This window comes from Eurypyga helias, unplaced genomic scaffold, assembly GCF_000690775.1.
Source record: "Eurypyga helias isolate BGI_N326 unplaced genomic scaffold, ASM69077v1 scaffold15118, whole genome shotgun sequence".
Taxonomy (NCBI): Eukaryota; Metazoa; Chordata; class Aves; order Eurypygiformes; family Eurypygidae; genus Eurypyga; species Eurypyga helias.
Window position 1 is genome coordinate 1 of NW_010267655.1, and position 19,518 is coordinate 19,518.

The following is a 19,518-nucleotide window of genomic DNA, read 5'->3' on the forward strand; positions in this document are numbered from 1 at the left end:
GGCCAGCCCCGAGCCCTCGCCGCGCAGGGGCCTCCTCCCGGGCCTAGGCGGGGCCGCGGGCGGGGGACCCAACCTGCCTGGTTTTAGGTGTTGCATTGCTCTTTGCGAGTAATAAAACTAGCCAATTGCAAAACAGCATTGTCCTAATGCATATCGTCGTGTGGCAGAGCTGTGACGAATTTCAAGCATTGCTTGTATGAATTTTCAATGGTATCTATGAATACCTTTTTTAAAAAAAAATACCACTGAGTAGAAGTAACTGATTTACATAAGTATACAGTGGGACATTTCTAAATTAAGATCCAGAGCCTCCTGTTTCCGTTGGTCAGTAATGCGCTTGCTACTCGAGGTACTTGAGGAAAAGGAACTTTGTGTTTTTAAAGCACCAACTCGCTGAGCATGAAGGGAAATGTCTAACCTAATGGTATTCCAAAGCCTGGTTAGGACTGCTGGATGCACTGCCAAACCAGAATGTGCAAACAGGTCTTTTAATCTGATTAGGTCCCCCAAGTGTTGCTATAATGCAGGCCGATAGCTCTCCCGCAGGAAATCCAGCTGTTTGAGATTGTTGCACAAGTAATGCAGTAGTAATAAAGTGTCTTTTTTTCCTCTTCGCATGCTGTCCAGAGCTTTTCACTCACCATTGATTTGCAACACTCACAACTGTGCCCAGTATTTTATCTTCGTTAAAAAAAATAAGAGGAACAGGCACCATGGCTTGAAAAGGCAGTCGCCTGTGGTGGGCAGGAACCCCCTCTGATGTAGTTGAGAGTGGTGTCAAAACAAAGGCAACCATGTGAGGTTTTACTTGTTTACTGAGCTTGTTTTCATTAAGACAAACATGTCAATTCTTCCAAAAGCCTAATTAACCTTTGTGGCCCATATTTGGAATACCAGTTTCAGTTCTTCCCCTTGCATTGAACTCATCTGCTCAGCTGCTGGGGTTCATCAACACGGAACCTCTCAGTGAAGAGACCTGTCATGTGAGAGGCAGTCGCATGGTGGAACTCCTTGCTGCAGGTTGGTGTGAATTCCCAAAGCTGACTGTGTTTCAGAAAGCGGTTGAACACACTAATGATAGGAAAATTCATCAGTGTTATGAGTTACAGGTACTGCGTTTGCCTGAGGATTCCTCAGCTGCAGCAGCGGGCATGGGGTGGGAGGTGCATGGCTGTGTGTACTTGCCATCTTCCCCCTTACCCTTGGGTGAAGGCAGGATGATGAACTAAACGGGGCCCCTTAAGGCCTAGAGAGGGCTGATTTTCTTGTCCCACTCTTGTTATGTGATGGAGCTCTGAAGGGGGGAGTACTGAGGTGTTTCCTGTGGAAGAGGACTAACCCTCCTCCTGCAGCCTAGAGAAGTTCTTTGCTGAGGGATATTGTTTCTGCAGCAGCTTTCCCATTTCCCTGAAGTCCAGTCTGGTATTTCCCATGGCTCGACAGCTTTCCTCACCTATAATGGAAGTTTGACTGTAGGCTTATTACAAATGCACATAGGAGGCAGGACAAAGGGTTTTTTTCTTTCTTGCAGGACAGCTTCATCTTCCTGTTTGTCTTATGGCATTGTGGTTAGGAGCTTTAATTCTCTGGCAGGTGGTATACGGTATGTTTTTCAAGCCCTGCATCTTTTGGCTCTTAGGATACCCTCTGATCTGTGCCTTTATAAAGCTGCTAAAAAGCTTTCTTTTTTTTTTTTTTAATTTCTGCACTGAAGTACCTCTGAATTTGTATTGCACATCATCATCATAATTCAGCTTGGTAGAATACTGTCTTATTTCCACAGGTCATCTTGTTCCATGATCTATTTAAGATACTCCAATGCAATTTTAATCCTGTGATACAACCACCCTCCCGAGTTGTCTGTTCTAACTCAAAATTTCAAATGTAAATGTTGCTTTAACATTACTCGTGGTTATCTCTAATTTCAGAGTCTTGTAACAAAATCTCTTGGGGAGTTCATGCTCTTTTGTCTGTGCTTTACGCCCCTCTCCCCCCACCTCCCCCAAATGCATATTTTCTTGGAAAGTGGCTGATGATATATTTGGAATATTTTTAATAATCACTGCTCTTCTGAAGAACTTGATGAAATCTAATATTAACATTCAAATAGGCAGGTGAGAGCTTTGGAGATTGGTAATTTGTACCTTTTAAAAAGCTGCACTGCCTCGCTTTTGTCTCTGAATTTATTATGCTTCCCAAGTATAATGTGACATACTGAATAGGGCAGGGGGTGGGGACATTGTCTTCAGCTGACATGCTGTTATCAGCGGGACTGTGTTTCTGGACACAAGATTTCGCAGTCATTGGTTGTCCGAAGAAAGCCTTTCCATCTGAGGATTGGACAAGAAGATGCGTCAATTTGCTGCCCGTCTCCAAGGTACTGGTGATGCTGCCTCCACAAGCTGGCTAACGTCACAGCTCCATCACCCAGCGGGGTGTGGGCTTTTTTCTCCTCTTCTCTGTTTTAATTCTGTATTTGCTTCCCATTGCATTTCTTAATCTGTCTTCTGCCAAATGCTAACAGCATGATATTTTGCAATCATTTAGGTGAATACAAGAAGGACGAACTCCTGGAAGCTGCTAGGTGAGTGCTGCTTAGAATATAAAGCATATTTTGGGGGTGGAAGCAGGGGAGGAAAAGGGATTTTTAAAACAGTAATGTTTTGTCATTGCCTTTCCATGAAATGATGCAAACAAAACACTTCATTAGCATAAATCTCTTTGGACTTTACAGTCTGGTACAAATGGAAAAGCCTGTTTATGTAATTGAAATACCTCACTCTGGTGGTTATAAGGTTAATATTGAGTTTTTGCTTTAAGCTGCTGAAATCCTCTTTATCGTTTTGTGGCTGTTCTTTTAGGGGCAAATTAAATATTGGAATTTCTCTTTTCTTTTGGATTTTTGCTGCTACCTTAGGATGTATTTTGAAAATACACTTTATCAGAACAGGGCATAAGGAAGCCGATACAAAAGGTGTAAAGTTCATTCATATATTCCAAAGATGCTTTCATCCTTCATTCTGACATCACAATGTTTTATATAGACCCTTAACCCTTCTAAAAAATGCGTGGATATAGGTATGTAGTTGTTTCAAATGTTATGGGCCATATTGTATGAAAGTATATTTAATTTAGAGCATTTAATTCCACAAATGGATTTTAGAGAATCTGTACCATTAGGTAAGGGAAATTATTTCTCTCCTTAACATCATCCTGTAAGAGGTGTTTTTGCATTTTTTTTTTGCAATACGCTTAACTGGAAATTTAATATTCTTTTTTGTATTTACCTGTGGTTTTGAAATGCTTAGAAGATCCTGACGTTCTCCCTGGCAGAGTACAATTTTCAATATAGTATACTTTAATATCCAGCTCCTTAGCAAATATTTTGCAATGGGCTCTGTCTTTTTCCCCCCTTTCCATAATCCTCTCCATTTTACAGGAGTGGTAATGAAGAAAAACTGATGGCTTTATTGACTCCTTTAAATGTGAACTGCCATGCAAGTGATGGGCGTAAGGTAAGTTAATACTGGCTTTAGATTTCTCTTATTCAAGAAAGGCCAATTTAACCATGCTGGGAAGCATAGATGTATAAACCAAGAGAGTGTGTGGGGGGGTGCAAAACCAGTGATGTCTTTTCACAATTAAATGCTGTCATACTTGATGCTGGCAGTTGTGATAGATCGACAGTCGGCGGACATGGGTTTTGTGTGTGTTTTTTCTTTGAAATGTCACATCCCAGTGTACCTGTAAAGTGAATCTTTAAGACCTCTTATAAGAAAACAAAATATACAGTTGCAGGTAAATAAAATAGATAAGGGATGAAAGTTATTTGTATTTGAACATTGTCTGGGTAAGGTGGTTGGTATTCAGCTTAACTCCTAATGCCTGGCCATATAGACTGGCAGTGTATTGTCATGCTTAACACCTGCAATTTTTTCAAGACATTATTATTTTGAATTCTCTGGCAGGGGTGTTTGAGTGAGTTAAATTAAAGATTAGGCTGAAGCTGGAGGAGGGAAGAACATACTGAGTGAGAAATAGATCCTATTTTTTCATGTTTTAGACATAAAGATGATTGTCTGTCTAGACTGTTGGATTTACAAATACTGTAAACCCTGTTTACAAATACTGGGCTTTTCTTCTTTATTATTTTTTTAACTGTGTACCAGAATGTTCTTAATTGCATCTCTTAAAAATGTCTCTCACGTGTGACCATACGTGTCACTCTTGGAGAGAAGAGCATCGGAGTGTTTTATAGTTTTCTTTTTTGGTGGAGTGTGTTGGAGCATAGTGTAAACCTCTGCCCATTCTGCAGCTGTTGTGGAACAGCCTAGTTCCACTGAAATCAATGGAGATGGGCCAGTTTACACTGCCTTTTCATTAACAGACGTGATGTTGCTGATTCATAAAAATGTGGCTCCATTGTAAATACATTCCTATTTTTAATATGCATTTTAACATGTTTTCTCAACTGCAATGCCTATGATTACCTACTATGTGAAAGAAAATCCAGTCAGTTTTCCGCTTGTTTACATTAATCACTGATTGGAAATTTTTTTGGATCCTCCCATTTTTTAAAACAATTAATTTTATAATCTGAGGACAGGCAAATGAGCAAGGGCTTTATTAAGTTCAGCTGTGTCAGAATTGACAAAATAAACCCCACATTTTAAGATTATTCATATTGCCCATCTTTAATTTCCCTTTTTTTTTAAGGTTTTACAATTCAAATGAGATTTTATTTAGGTACTAATAGTGCAGAGTATTGTTATAATTAAGCACGGTGGTATACAGCAATGCATTACTGAGTAATTGAGTGCCTATCACTATTGATTTAAGGCCAAAGGCAGAGTTGTGATTTCTGTCAATACGGAGAGGAATAAGCACTTGCAAATAGGTTATCTAGAATATTTATCACTTTAACAACAACACAAAAAAAGCTTTTAGAATTCATATGAAGCTAGTGAAAATATTTCTTTATTATTGCAGCCTCTGAATTAGTTTGAAAATTTATGCCCAAAGCTCAGAAAGCCTATTGCAGTTAAAGCTAATCACTGTGGACCCTTCAATTTGTTTGTGAGTTTGGTTCTTGGTAAATGCACTGGTTAATAAACCTCCTTTTAAAATGTCTTGCCTTTGGTATTAATTAGCTTTTTAAATTATGTATACCAGATAATTATTTTTTTCCCTCCCCACTGTATGTGTGCAGACTGTTTAAGGTGAAGTAATTCTCTGCAGCAAGCATGCTATGCTACTGTTAAGTATTTCATTTTTTAAGGCAAAGCTTTCAGGACCTGTATGAGTGCAAGATCGCTTGGGGTTTAATCATTCTAAGCTGTGCTGCAAATTAAGTGAACTTTTCAGCCTACAGCACAGCATTCTTGTAAAAGCAAGTCTCCACTGTGTAGCTGCCTTCAATCTGCCTATGCTGATTTACACTAGCTGAGAATTTGTCTATTTTGGAATTTGGGGTTTGCATTCCTTGGAGCTTTTTGTAGTTTTTTTTTGCAGATCCCTTGAGTTTTCAAGCCTCAAACTTACCATGTTGTAAGGCCCCAGACCTAACGCAGCTGTCAGGGCCGTGGAGTGCAGGCTCTGTGGAGTGGCCTGAGATTCTCAGCATCACACTTACTCTTGCAGTACAGACATATCCACCAACTCCTGGGTACGCATTTCTCTAGTTTGTGCATTCCTTGGCTCTGCACGTTTGAGATGCCCAGCGCTACTCTCATAAGGGAAACAGCTTTGTAGGCGAGGAAATTGAGTCCCAGTACTGAATGGGTAATTATTTTTTTCTGTACAGCAGGCGGTGGTAGTGGGGTTTTTTCATACGCTGGGGTGCAAGTTTCCAGAAGTTGTCATCTAACACCCATTGCACTAAAACTGAGTAGCAGAATGGTCAGGATATTGTTAATCACAGTATTGCTTATTTCGTTGCTGTATGCAATTTACCTTGTTTTCCTGGGGATCTCTTTTGTGTCCCATGCATACTAACATCTGGAGTTCTTGGATTTCCTGAATACCACATCTGCTGTGAGTGCATTCTTCATAGAACGGATAAAAGGGGTGGAAAAACTCAGTGGTAGCTTGCTGGTTTGAAAACAGCTCATGTTGGAAATAACAAATACTTACTGCATTCTGTGTGCTGCTTGCAGCCTTTTTGAAAAGTATTGATAGCCAGGGTCTAATTCCTACTGGACAGGAGTCCATGCTGCTGAAACAGTTACAGCTGGTGCTGATAACCATCGCTCCATCTGTTTGTTTAGCATAGAGGTCAAAGGCTGAATAAGAGTGAACACTGAACTTGCTCCTTCCCCTCCAAGCCACAGTTTAGATAGATAATATGAGCATTGTAGAAATATTCACATTACTGAAGCTCTTCAGCTGTTGGCTGAAGAGGGAATTCAGTCTCTGTCACTACTCTTGAAAATATTTTCTGGAGTGTGTGCAAAAGAAAAAACAATCTTATACATCAGCTAAAGCAAAAAAAAAACAAGAATCTGTTTATGGGGTTTTGTTTTGATGACCAAGGAAAATCAACAATAATTTCTGAGAAGCAACTATTTAATTGAGCTAGGTAATGGTTGATTTCTGAGTAAATATTGGCTTATGTGCCTATTGAATATACATGAGGGTGCAAATCATAGTGCATGAGTACGGAGCTATACGGTGCAGACCTGTACGGTACACTGTATGCAAATGAGTGTTATGCAAGGGTAAGATTGCACAAGAACTGGTTTGTTGGGTTTCTTTAGAACTGTCTCATTTGCTTGCTTTTTAAAAAGCAATGCCTGAGCAGAAATAAAAGTAATTTTTCATGCCATTTAGTCTTGCTTTGATTTTTTTTTAACAGGAGACTGAAAAATCACAGAACTGTTAGGATGCTGTGTTGTGTGTAACATAAAACTTGCGTATTACATTTCTGTTTAGATTGTGTCAAAAAGTATTTGCTCAGAACTTAGACAAAATGCTTATGGGCACCTGCGTATTCCCGGTAGGTTGGAAATTTCATTGTGTCCATCCTCTGAGTTCTTCCAAACTGTTCGGTCTTTACATAATCTGTAGAAGTAGTGACTTCTAGAAGACATGCCACAGTACTCAAGTTAACAGGTGTACTGAACTTTCACATTGGTAAAAAGCCGAGGCACCTGTTTACATGTCTGTCTATGTAAAGGTATGTAGGCTCCGGAGACCCTGTTATTTTCCCTGTGGTTTTTTTTTGTTTGTTTGTTTGTTTTGGTTTTTTTTTTTTTTGCGCCCCCTGTGAGTGGCTTTTTCAAGATGCAGTTGTGGGTGAATTTAAAAAAAAAAAAATGGTTTGGACTATTTTAAAACTTCAGGTTCCTATCTGCTACTGGAAGCTAAAGCTGCATTATTTTGTCATGAGAGCTGGATTTTTGACTTGTTACAACAGTCGCAGCTTAACTAATCCAGTAGTTAGTGGCAAGAGACAGGCTTAAAATAGAATGTATTATGGTTGCAGCTTGAGTTGAAGCCATCTCTTAGCCCTCTCATTTCCTTTGGAAGGCTGTTGTGGACACTTGAAAGGTGTTTCAGGAAGAAACTGATGCTGCCTTCATTTTCAAAATACAGAAGTGTCTGAGCTAAAAAGGAAGCCCTGGTTTTAGCAATTCAGATGAGAACTCTTCTCTACAAAGCAGACTTCCCACATCATGTCTTGACAGCTTTCTAAAGTGAACTGCATCCAGCTGCCATGGTAGCTATTAGCAATGGGAGGTTGGATTTTTGTTTTGAAGTTGAATTTTTGCTGGTATAGAATACCCTCTCCTGTACTACATTACACATGCTCAGATCACGACAGCACTGAAATACTCAGCTGTCAGTTGAATAAAACCTCTTCGTGCAAGGGAACCCCAATCTTCTGGTAAGGAATTACTCAAAAATGCCTGTTTTGCTCCTTTTCTCAACATTCGGCTCCTTCCAATTAGAGTAAATATCTAAGATTTTGAGCTCTTTAGAGTACAGAACAATTATTTTTCTGTAAAATAAAGTGCATCCTTCATATTTTGAAAGTATGGTTTCCTTTGATCTGTTGCAGCTGTGTTTTGAGTTTACATTTTGTGTGAATCATATAAAAACCAGAATACCATGGTGTTACCTGTGAAGAGCTTTGTCTCAGGTATTTGTTCAGCGTGAGGCAGGAATTACTAGCAGAAGGCAGCACAGGATACAGTTCTTCCACAGCTATGTTTTCTTTCCTCCATCTTCCCTTGCTTCTGAGCAACTAGAAACGTGGAAATTTCTGCAGAAAGCAAACAAGGGGACCTGCAAACAATGGGCTTCAGTTCTTTGCCAGCATAGGATCATGCAGGACTGTGATGAGGCAGTGATCTCATGGAAAAAAAATAGGCAATTATTTATTAAAAGGCCACTTCTAGCATGCACGTGTTCCTACTTAACTTTATTTTGCTCTAGTTTTCTCACCCCTAGTGCCCTTTTCTTTCTTTATTCCCAGTTTTCAGTCCTTACAGCTCCCAGTACCAGTCCTTAGTACTTGGTATTAAGGCTCTCCAACACCTTTGTTCTTACACCTTTCCAAAACAGATGTAGACAACCCTGGATCCAGAATACCAGTAACAGGCCTTTGTATTAAACTCTGTGAGTCACAGGAAACATACCTCTTGGGTTTGAGCCTGTTTATTCAACCTATTCTTTTCTGCCATTCACTTTTTTCTTTTGCATGGCATTGTCCAGATTCATGGATGCAGGGTATCAGGTGTAAGAAATCCAACTCAGAGGAGGTCTGCAGTGCAGTCCTGAGTCCTAGCATCCTTGGCCTGAAGCAACAACTGCCAAGATCTTGCACATGTTCATTTTGTGCAGAGGATGGAGCACCCCATACCTCCTGCTATGGGACATCATCAATACCAAGTAACATTCTGCTGTGAGTGGGGTTGCAAATTCCTTCTCTTGCTTCCTCTACTTCTTTCGCTCTATTGAGAGATCAGTCTTAAACAGCCTGTAAACAGGGATGATAAATAGAAATTTAATTCTAACAAGATCAGGTGAGTCATGTCTCTTCTTACCAGGGAGTCTCCAATTTGCTGCTGGAAAGCATCAGAATTTGCCAGCCCTTGTTCCAGGATTCTGGTTGTTCTCCACCATTTTAATGAAAAATGCTGCAGTTCAAAAGCAAATTGGTATGCCTTCCAATTTCTGAGTCTGTATGGAACGATCGATCCATGTTTTCACAAGCTTTTTCTTTACAGTTATTAAACCTACAGACTTGAGCAGAGGTTGAGGTTCTCTTCTAATCATCTTGGCACTGGGGGCTGGGGGTTGAAGAAAAATGCCATGCATTGCAAGAACTGTGAACAATTGTATGCTAGTGACGCTCTAAACTTAGTTGTGTGCATTCTTCTTCTGCTACAGGAATAAAAGTGAAAACTAATGCCACATAAGCCTGTAGGTCTGTTTGTTCTATAGATCTATGGCATAGTGATTATATTCAGATGAGTATAGAACATCTTTTGGAAGAAATTATTTCACATTTAATAAAAAGAGTGGTTAAATCTTGTGAAAATACACATTTTTCTACAGACCAAAGCTGCATGTTTGAGGAAAGGACTTGTGAGCAGATACCTGGTGCAAGGTGTTTTTGTCATACCCAAGAGTATGTCTAAATCTTCATGTGGACTCCACACGTGTGTGGCTTTTTTGTCACATGAAATATATTATTTAGTGTCACAATGTACATCTTATCTTCCCCAATATTCTATGAGCTTTTTGTGCTGGTATATGTTGTTCATGTTGTTTGTAGGTGTATCAAGTCTCTAGTCTCGAGGCTTATGTATAACAAAAAGTAACCATGTGGAGGAGAAGAGCAAAGATGTGAGCCAGCACTTCCCTGTTTCTGTAAGCTAATTTTTTGGGGATTGAGGGAAGATGGAGAGTGCATCTATTTCTGTTTAAAACAAAAAATATTCTTCTAAAAGCTTATTGTTTTAAAAACTTGGGATTTAAAATCCTCCTTTACTATGGTCAATGCCTGCTGTGTTCTGCAAGTGCTGGAATTTTGTGTTGCTTCCGCAGCCTCACCAGTGACCCATATCGGATATGGGCATGTGTACAGTTATGGGAGAACATGTCATCAAATGCCAGCTGCTCCTTGACAACTGACCTATATATGCTCTTATCCCACCTCAGATACAAAGTCATTCACAGTATCTCAGTATGCTCAGTGAAAAAAGGCACTTGGGTGTTGGACTACAAGTCTGTCTCCAGAGCTCGCTTCCAACCTCAGTTATCCTGGGATACCTTGGTGTGCCCCACAGGAATATATTTATATGGTCTGTGCTCCCAACTTTGTTTTGGAGACTATTGCTGTGAATGCTACAGTTAGGACTGATGGAGGGAAGAAGATGGGCTAAAGACCTTCTGAGAGACTCTTCCCATAGTGAATATGTGCCTCAGTGGTGAAAATAAGCACTATAGATCAGACGCAGACATTTTTGTACTCTTCTCTGTTATAGCTATACTTCTCTGTAATTGAGTTAAATATTTTAAATTAAAGTCTGCACTCAAAATCTAGGGTCCTTCCTAGATTTAGGTAATGGCGCTCTGTGAAAAAGGTGAACTGTGTCCAGTTCTGGTCTCCTCAGTTCAGGACGGACAAGGAACTACTGGAGACGGTCCAGCGCAGGGCCGCTAAGATGATGAAGGGTCTGGAACACCTTCTGTGTGAGGAAAGGCTGAGAGAGCTGGGTCTGTTTAGCCTGGAGAAGAGGAGGCTGAGGGGGATCTTATCAATGCTTATCAATATCTAAAGGTTGGGTGTCAGGAGAATGGGGCCAGCCACTTCTCAGTGGTGTCCTGTGACAGGACTAGGGGCAATGGCCATAAACTGGAAAACAGAAGGGTCAACCTAAACATGAGGAAACACTTCTTCACTGTGAGGGTGACAGAGCAGGGGAACAGGCTGCCCAGGGAGGTGGGGGAGTCTCCTCTGGAGACTTTCAAAAGCCGCCTGGACTTGTTCCTGTGTGATCTACTCTAGGTGATCCTGCTCTGGTAGGAGGGTTGGACAAGATGATCTCTAGAGGTGCCTTCCCACCCCTTCCACTCTGTTAAATCTGTGACATTTCCAGCATTACAAGAAGGTGAAAAAGCAAATGCCATACTGTTTATGATGTGCCTGCGGCTGAAGTGCCCAGTGCCATACACGTGTAAAAAGAACATTTTGAAAATGGCCATGTCTGTATTTTGCCTAAAAAATCCATTTTGTTTGTTTAAAAAGATAGTTCCCAAGATTCATATATGTTAGAAGTAGTGACGAGTTATGTTCGTTCTTATGCTGTGACCCCATCTTATTTCATCAATCAAGTACAGCCAGAGTAGATAACATGAGAATCCCTTCCCTGACCTGATACAGTATAGATGACTTGGCTTAATTCTGTCCCTGGTGTCACTTGAGACCCTTCGCAGCCCACGATGAGATCTTTCAAATAAAGTCTAGATCTGATACACCTGCTCTAAGTTTATGTTATGAGATCTTAAATATCTTCCCCGTAAAGTTTCAGTGAGTATCCCTTAGACTACACTTCAAATAATTTCTAAAGGAAATGAAAACAGACTATCGTGTCCACAAATAGAAATTGTGCACTTGAAGGACTGGAATGAAACTGTTTACTCTGTAGTCGTTCCCTCTGTATTGTTCTCTAAAAATCAGGAGATCTCATTTGTTAGGTCTTAATCAATGTACTTTTCAGGAAGCCTTCAAATCTATTAAAAGTGGGGGACGGTTATATACCTGAACTGTTTCCCCTTGGTGACTAGCTTCACGCAGGGAATGGCTTCTTGCATTACGCTGTTATCCATCTACTGTCAAGAGAATGCAAGTCAAACTGGCAGATTTGGGCAGAGCTGCCATTTAATATTTTATGCACATGAACTAAATGGTGTGCTCTGGATTTGGCTCTGTCGGCTCACAGAGCATCCAGAAGTTGAGTACTGATGATGTTTCTTCTACTGTGATCTTGAGAGTGCAGTTCTTTCTCTCATAAAGCTTGTGAGGTTATCTTTTAGCTGAAATGTGGCAGCTTGATCCGTGGATTATAATTTCTGTATGTGGTTGACTGTAGTGAATGCTGTAGATGCCATTTCTATCCTTGGTGTCCCTTCCCTCTCAAAATCCCTGCATGTGAGCATGAGAGGTACTGAGAAGAACCACTCTGTTTTCTTGTTGCTTTTCACTTTTGAATGTGATATTAGAGCATTTTGTGGCTTCCATCAGTTGTCAGACCTGCCATTTAGTTGTACCCTTCATTTCCCATCTCTTCATGCTGTCATGCATTCGTCTCAAGACCCAGTATCCTCTTCCTTAGAAACTGTTGGTGAGGATTAAGCTAAAAACCTGTTGAGTGCCCACATAGTCTGTGTCAGTTGGATTACCCTTATGCACGTGCTTGTTGACTGTGTCAGAAAATTCCCAAGAGTTTTAAAGGGGGAACTTCCCTTAATAGTGTTTGTTTCTTCCCAAGCAGATCATGTTCATCCAGGTCTCCACTAATTCTAGCTGTTGTTATATTACATTTTTCCTGGTACAGACATCAAGATTACAGGCCTGTGGTTCCCCAAAATATGTCTTAATGATTGGTTTGCAACTCTCAGGTCCTCATGTAGCAAGATAAGTGATTTGAGTGATTCTAAACTGAAGGTCACATACCACCAGTAATTGACCTGTTTCATTCTCCAGTGCTCTGTTGGGTGAACGCAGTCCCTTCCTGCCAATTTGTTGGTGTTCGTTTTGATTATGGGTATCATTACCTCTTTTATGCTTAATTTAACTTCAGACAGATCCTTTGCCAAGCTTCACCATGTTCCCAAATATGCACATGCTCACTTGCTAGGGTCCTGAGGTAAGAATTGTTTCTTCTAAGACGTATACCGTGCAAAGAGCTCCTTTAGTTCCTGTACTATGACTTCTTGCTGGCAAGAGCTCCATTTCTTTTTCCACCTTGCCTCACTGGTCTGTCTGGTGGATTTTGTGCTCCTGGTGGGTTAGAAGAAAGATTTATGGCTGGTTTTAATTCCTTTCACTAGTCACTGCTTAAACTGGTTTTTACCCGTCTTAATTGTATTTTTACCTTTAATCTGCTGGAGTTTACAATCTTGGTGATTTTCCTCAGTTTGTAAATTCAGCTTTTTCAGTGATGCCTTCTTAATTCTAGTAATCTCTTTTAGTTTGCTATTAGTCATGCTGGCTTCTTTCAATTTATCGAGCCCTCCCTAATAGAAGGTATGCATTGGCATGGCATTTCCAGTGTTGTCTCCATTAGCAGTCTTCACGCTGTCTGTAAGGACTTAATTCTCTTAGCTACCACTTCTAGCTTATTGTTAAAAAACTTCCCAATTTTTTTTTCATATTTTCCCTCTCTGAAGGTTAGCGCTAGATTATTTTAGCAAGCATTCCCCCTGTAGATAAGTTGAATCTAAGTATGATGTAGTTACTGTTCAGGAGCAACTTCCGCTGCAAGCTTTTACACAAGTTATTGCTTGTTACTTGGTACCATCTCAGTAGTTGCATTTACTTCTGTGGCCTCCTGGCCAACTGCCCTGTAAAACAATTCCTGACAGCAGCCAAACATTTCACGTCTCTTGCACATTTCAGTATGATACTTGCCCAGTCTATATGGCAGTAATTTAAGTCATAGAATCTTAGAATGAGTCGTTGAGTGGCTGGGTTGGAAGCCTTAAAGACCATCTAGTTAGTTCCAACCCCCCTGCCATGGGGTTGGAACTTCACCTTCCACTAGACCAGGTTGCTCAAAGCCTCGTCCAGCCTGGCCTTGAACACTTCCAGGGATGGGGCATCCACAGCTCCTCTGGGCAACCTGTTCCTGTGCCTCACCACCCTCTCTGGGAAGAAAGCCCTTCTGTTTTCTGCCCTTGCTGCCTTTCTGATTTCTCTCAGCACATTTATCACTTACTAATCATCACTTGTTAATACAGCTCCATCATTAACTTAATAGGCTGTATGGATAATTTGAGTGATGGTTTTAATTCTAAACCAAAAGGACTACAAATACTTTAGTGCAAGGAGAGGTATATTTACATAACCATTTCTACAACTGTTGTGTAAGATTACTGAGCAGGCAGCAGGTGAACAACAGAAGGGGAGGAAAATGCCAAAAATAGGGCATTGTAATTGATGATGGATATGTCATAGAATCATAGAATGGTTAGGGTTGGAAGGGACCTTAAAGATCATCTAGTTCCAACCCCCCTGCCATGGGCAGGGACACCTTCCACTAGACCAGGTTGCTCAGAGCCACATCCAGCCTGGCCTTGAAGACATCCAGGGATGGGGCATCCACAACATCTCTGGGCAACCTGTTCCAGTGCCTCACTACCCTCTCTGTGAAGAATGTCATTGATGAACAAGAAAATTGAGGTTATTCGATTATTGTTTTCTGAGTAATATAATACACTTCACATCTTACAGATGAAATTTTTTTAGAATATGCATATTCTAATAGCCATAACTTTTTTCAATTTTGAAACCTACTAAAGGGAAGTAAAAGTTAAATTGTCTTTTTTTTCCTGTATTTTGCAAGACTCTTCTTTGAAGGAACAGTGAAGTCAACTGTATTATAAAAGCAATAAACTCTAAATATTGCAAATTATCACTGTAATGCAAAACGAGCATTTTGTATCTTCAATTTTGTGAATTATTTGAGAGATTTTTTTAAATTTCATTCCAAAATCTAAGGCATAAATATTTATTTCACACTGAGCACTGGAGCTAAAATGCAATCAATTTTCAAGTGTTGTTCTTAGCAGAGTTCATTCTGACCCTTCTTTCAATAAAATAAGCAAATTGCTGGTTTGAATGTCATGTTAACAGAGGGAACAGTCAAATTAATATATTCTGAGAAGTTTTTCTTTCTTAATAATGTGAAAATCTTTTGAGAGGAAGTCTCAGAAGTTTCTAGTCGGAAAGCAGGAAAAACAAAGTACATCTATATATGCATATATATGTCAGTGGGATAAGTGGTAAAAATAATCACAGAATGGTTAGGGTTGAGAAGGGACCTTAAAGATCATCTAGTTCCAACCCCCCTGCCCTGGGCAGGGACCCCCTCCATTCGACCAAGTTGCTCAAAGCCTCGTCCAGCCTGGCCTTAAACACTTCCAGGGATGGGGCATCCACAATATCTCTGGGCAACCTGTTCCAGTGCCTCACCACCGTCTCTGTGAAGAACTTCTTCCTGATATCTAACCTAAACCTCCCCGCTTTCAATTTAAACCCATTGCCCCTTGTCCTGTCACTACAGGCCCTTGCAAAAAGTCCCCTCCCAGCTTCCTTGTAGGCCCCTTCAGGTACTGGAAGGTGCTATAAGGTCTCCTTGGAGCCTCCTCTTCTCCAGGCTGAGAGAAGCCTGGAGAAGAGAAGCCCAACTCTTTCATCTTGTCCCCACAGCAGAGTTGCTCCATCCCCCTGATCATCTATATGGCCTCCTCTGGACTTGCTCCAACCGTTTAATATCCTTTTTATGCTGGGGACCCCAGAGCTGGATACAGTACTCCAGGTGGGATCTCACAAGAGCAGGTAGAGCAGGAGGACCACTTCCCTTGACCTGATGGTCATGCTTATTTTGATGTGTCCCAAGATACAGTTGTCTTTCTGGGCTGCCAGCGCACACTGTGGAGTTGTGTTCAGCTTCTCCTCAACCATCACCCCAAGTCCTTCTCCTCAGGGCTTCTTTCTATGCATTCTCCACCCAGCCTGTACTTGTATTTGAGATTGCCCCGACCCAGGTGCAGGACCTTGCACTTGGCCTTACTGAACTCTATGAGGTTGGCACAGGCCCACCTCTCCAGCCTGTCAAGGTCCCTCTGTATGGCATCCCTTCCCTCCAGCGTGTCGACCACACCACACAGCTTGGTGTCATCAGCAGACTTGCTGAAGGTGCACTCAATCCCACTGTCCATGTCACTGACAAAGATGTTAAACAGTACTGGTCCCAACACCGACCCCTGAGGAACACCGCTCATCACTGGTCTCCATTCAGACATTGGGCCATTCACCACAACTCTCTGTGACCATCAAGCCAATTTCCTATCCACGGAGTGGTCCATATGTCAAATCCATGCCTCTCCAGTTTAGAGACAAGATTGTCATGTGTGATAGTGTCAGGTGTTTTGCACAAGTCCAGGTAGATGACAACGGTTTCTCTTCCGTTGTCCACCAGTGCTGTAACCCTGTTGTATAAGGCCACCAAATTTTTCAGGCACGATTTTCCCCTTAGTGAAGGCACAACAAGAATTATAAAAAGAAAAGGGAATAAAAGATTTTTATTTGATTGTAGTAGTAAAGAGATTTTGATAGCAAGCGGAAAAAAGACTGAAACAGAAAAAAAAAACCAGCAGAATTTTGGTTCTCTGGTGTTCCAGTGTGCATCGTCTTCAGATTCCTGTTTAGTGTTGTATGCAGGCCTTCCCCAGTCAACTTGCATGGCTGTTTGGTGAGGAGCCTCTTGTTAACACTTTTTTGTGCTGCCAGAGCAACACCAAAATACTTCATTAAAAAGAGGGAACACCAGCATGAGCTCAGGATTCTATAGTTTCTGACACTGGCTGACAGGGCAGTAAAAATGTATGTACTTGTGCTAGAAGAAGGGACAAAGTTGTCTCATTCTACTCTCCTGGAGTGATAAGCATTTGCAATTTGACAAGATTGATGGGTTGAGACTTGGACTGCTGACTGTGCTGTCAGGAACGAAGATGCTTTCAAAAACTCTGCAGAAACTTGGCTGCCTGTGCCTTGTTGCTCAGGCTAGCAGCAGTAGCATCTGTTCTTCCCCTGAACTTGAATCACAGCTTCCAGCATGTGGCTTAACAAAATTCCAGCTGTTGACATGGGATGATCCTGCACGCCTGTGTGCTCAGTCCACTAGCCATGATGAGTTTGCTCTCTAGCTGGTAGGTGTTGCCAGATGCTCCTTGAAGTACTAGAGGTTTGAATATTCTCTGATGACCTTAGGTAATAACATTACAGGGGCAGTTTCTTCTTGCTGCTGCCTCAGGAAGAGTTCCATTTTTGACTTGCATTTCTGACAGATTCCAGGTGATTGAACCAACAAAAACAGACATCCTGGATATAATTATACTGGAAGCAATTGCTACATAGTGTTCTGCCATATCTTTCAAGGCAGTATACATCTCCTTTCAGTGTTAAATAGCATTAGCAGCATTCCCTTTGGAGAGAAAGTGTGTCTTTGCTCTCATTTCATCTTTATGTAGCTCAGTAAGCCACTACTCCCTCAGCTGCTAGCATGTATCACCAAAGAAATAGTGTATACTTCTCTGCTGCTCTGATAATCCATCTCCCACGTCATTGAGTGCTGCCAGGGATCTCTTCTGTGCTTCTGAATCTGGGAAAACTGAAAATGCTACTTCATGATAGAAGCTCCAGAATTTCTTTTAATATTGCAGTTCCGTTCCCAGCCAAACCTTCATCATTTGCATGTAGAAATGGAAGAGATTTCTGTGAGGAACAGTTTTCTGAGAATACCATGAGTCTGTGAGGGGTTTTGCACAGCTTTTCTGACATGTCCTCTGTGGAACTCTTTTACTAAATGGGTTGTAGGTTAAGATACACGCAAATACAGAAGAGTTTCAGGAGTAGGGAGGGGAGGAGGTGTTTTATTTTAATTCTTGTTTAGGAAGAGGTCCAGGATCACTAATACCCCATTTATGGGACCTGCTATCCTGAAATCCCGACATCAGTGGTCAAGGTGGAGTTCCCATTTCAAGATTTAAGTGACTCTCCCAGCCCTTTACCATTTCCCTCTTAGTCTTCTAGGACAGTCTCTGAAAGTAACAGCAGCAACTCCATATTGAGTTGTTAGGGAACTGAGCTCCCTAATTAATATTTAGGGAGCTAAGATCCCTTTTATCCCTTTGCCATACCTGCTTTTTCTTGTAGATCTGATTGACCCTTGCTTTTAATGTTCATTCCAAACATGGTTGCTGCCTTCTGTGTCTGTCTCTTTTTCTTCTGCTCTTTCTTTTAGCCAGTGAAACTTCAGTTATTTCTCTCTCTACCATTGTGCAAGATGATGCTTGTCATCTTTTCCATCCTTTTCTACCCCAGGCATCTCTGTGATTGAAAAAGCTCTTCTCTCATACATCTCCTGCCCCTTATTTGTCAACACTTACTTAGCCCATCTTGCAGTACCACAGGGTCACCGTGTTAATGTGTGGAACTGATGCCAAGTCTTGTCACTCATTCTTGAGGTTCAGAAGTATGGTCAGAAACTTGTATTTACGTTTCTCAAAGGTCAGATCTACTAGAGAAACCTTTAGTAGTCAGGAATTTGGACATAACACTCCCCTGAGAGGGAACAAATTTGAATACTCACTGGAGATTAGAAGAGTCTGTTCCCATGTAAACCTTTTCCAACGGAGGGCTTATTCTGTCTGTGTATTTGCAGTATTTTTATTCTTTTTTCCCATGCTTTTTAACTGTCGAGCCATTCTTTACATTTCACCTTCATTACACATTCTTAATTTTCCTCCAGTTTATCAATATCTACCTGGTCTGGATGTGTCCAACAGTAATTCACAAATATTCCAGCTGTGGTTTCCGCACAGTTGAATACATAGAGGAATGTTTCTTGAATCTGTGATCCACAAAGCAATGCTTTGTATCTGGTCCACATTTTTAAATGCTTCTAGGAGGTTTCCCATTGCCGACATCTGACCTGCTCTGGGCTTTGTACCACAACCCAGGTGGTACCATACCTGAATAAATTTCTGGAAGGTATTCAGTTGCAAGGAAGAGGTTCTTTTTAATGCAGGCCGCTTCTTTGTTCTCCTTCTGCCAAGTGACAGAATAAAAAGGAATGCAAACGTTTTCTACATTTTGTCTCCTACTCTTTATGTAATCATTTTCGCCTGATAATGCTCTGCCCTAGTGCTAGTGAATATGTGAAATCAAGCTCGTTCTGTCTTCACTGGTTTACAGCTCAAAACAGTAGATATTCTCTTTCCCCCACCCCTCCCCAAGAGATCATCTGATACACCAGCACTCTAAATTAAGATGCTGTGTGACTGCAGATTCTGAATTGGCAAGACGTTTGCCATTAGCTGTTAGAAAGCACTATGTGAAATTTGTGGTGTGATATTTTTCTGAATTTTACTCTGATAAAGTGAAAGTAAAGTACTATGATACATCTGTCCTGTTTAACAGTCCAATTAAGTACTGTGCTCTGAAGTTGAAGCAGTTAAATTACCACTGGAAATGCAGTGAAGTGAGAAATGCCTTCCTTATGCGTTTTGCAATCTTTCTTCTTAAAAATTGTTTTTTGTGGGTTTTTGGTTGGTTTGGGGTTTTGGTGTTTTTTGGTTGGGTGGTTTGGTTTTGTTTGTGGGTGGTTTTTTTGGTTTTGTGTTTTTGTTGGGTTTTTTTTTTTTTGTAACGTAAAAAAGGTAGTTTAAGTTCTTCATCCCTGTGCTGATTTATCTCTAGAGTTTAAACATGTTGCAGCTCGC

The 19,518-nt window shown here is 41.0% G+C and overlaps 1 protein-coding gene across 1 annotated transcript in view; it reads left to right on the plus strand.

Annotated features, from left to right (window-relative positions):
• Nucleotides 1–2,547: 2,547 nt before the first annotated feature.
• TNKS (tankyrase, TRF1-interacting ankyrin-related ADP-ribose polymerase) overlaps nt 2,548–19,518 on the plus strand; it is a gene marked incomplete at its 5' end in the record, with an annotated part of 61,818 nt that continues 44,847 nt past the window's right edge. Inside the window, 2 exons of the mRNA XM_010157509.1 lie at nt 2,548–2,584; nt 3,440–3,515. Of these exons, the coding sequence (XP_010155811.1) occupies nt 2,548–2,584; nt 3,440–3,515 (113 nt within the window). The remainder of the gene's footprint in view (nt 2,585–3,439; nt 3,516–19,518) is intronic.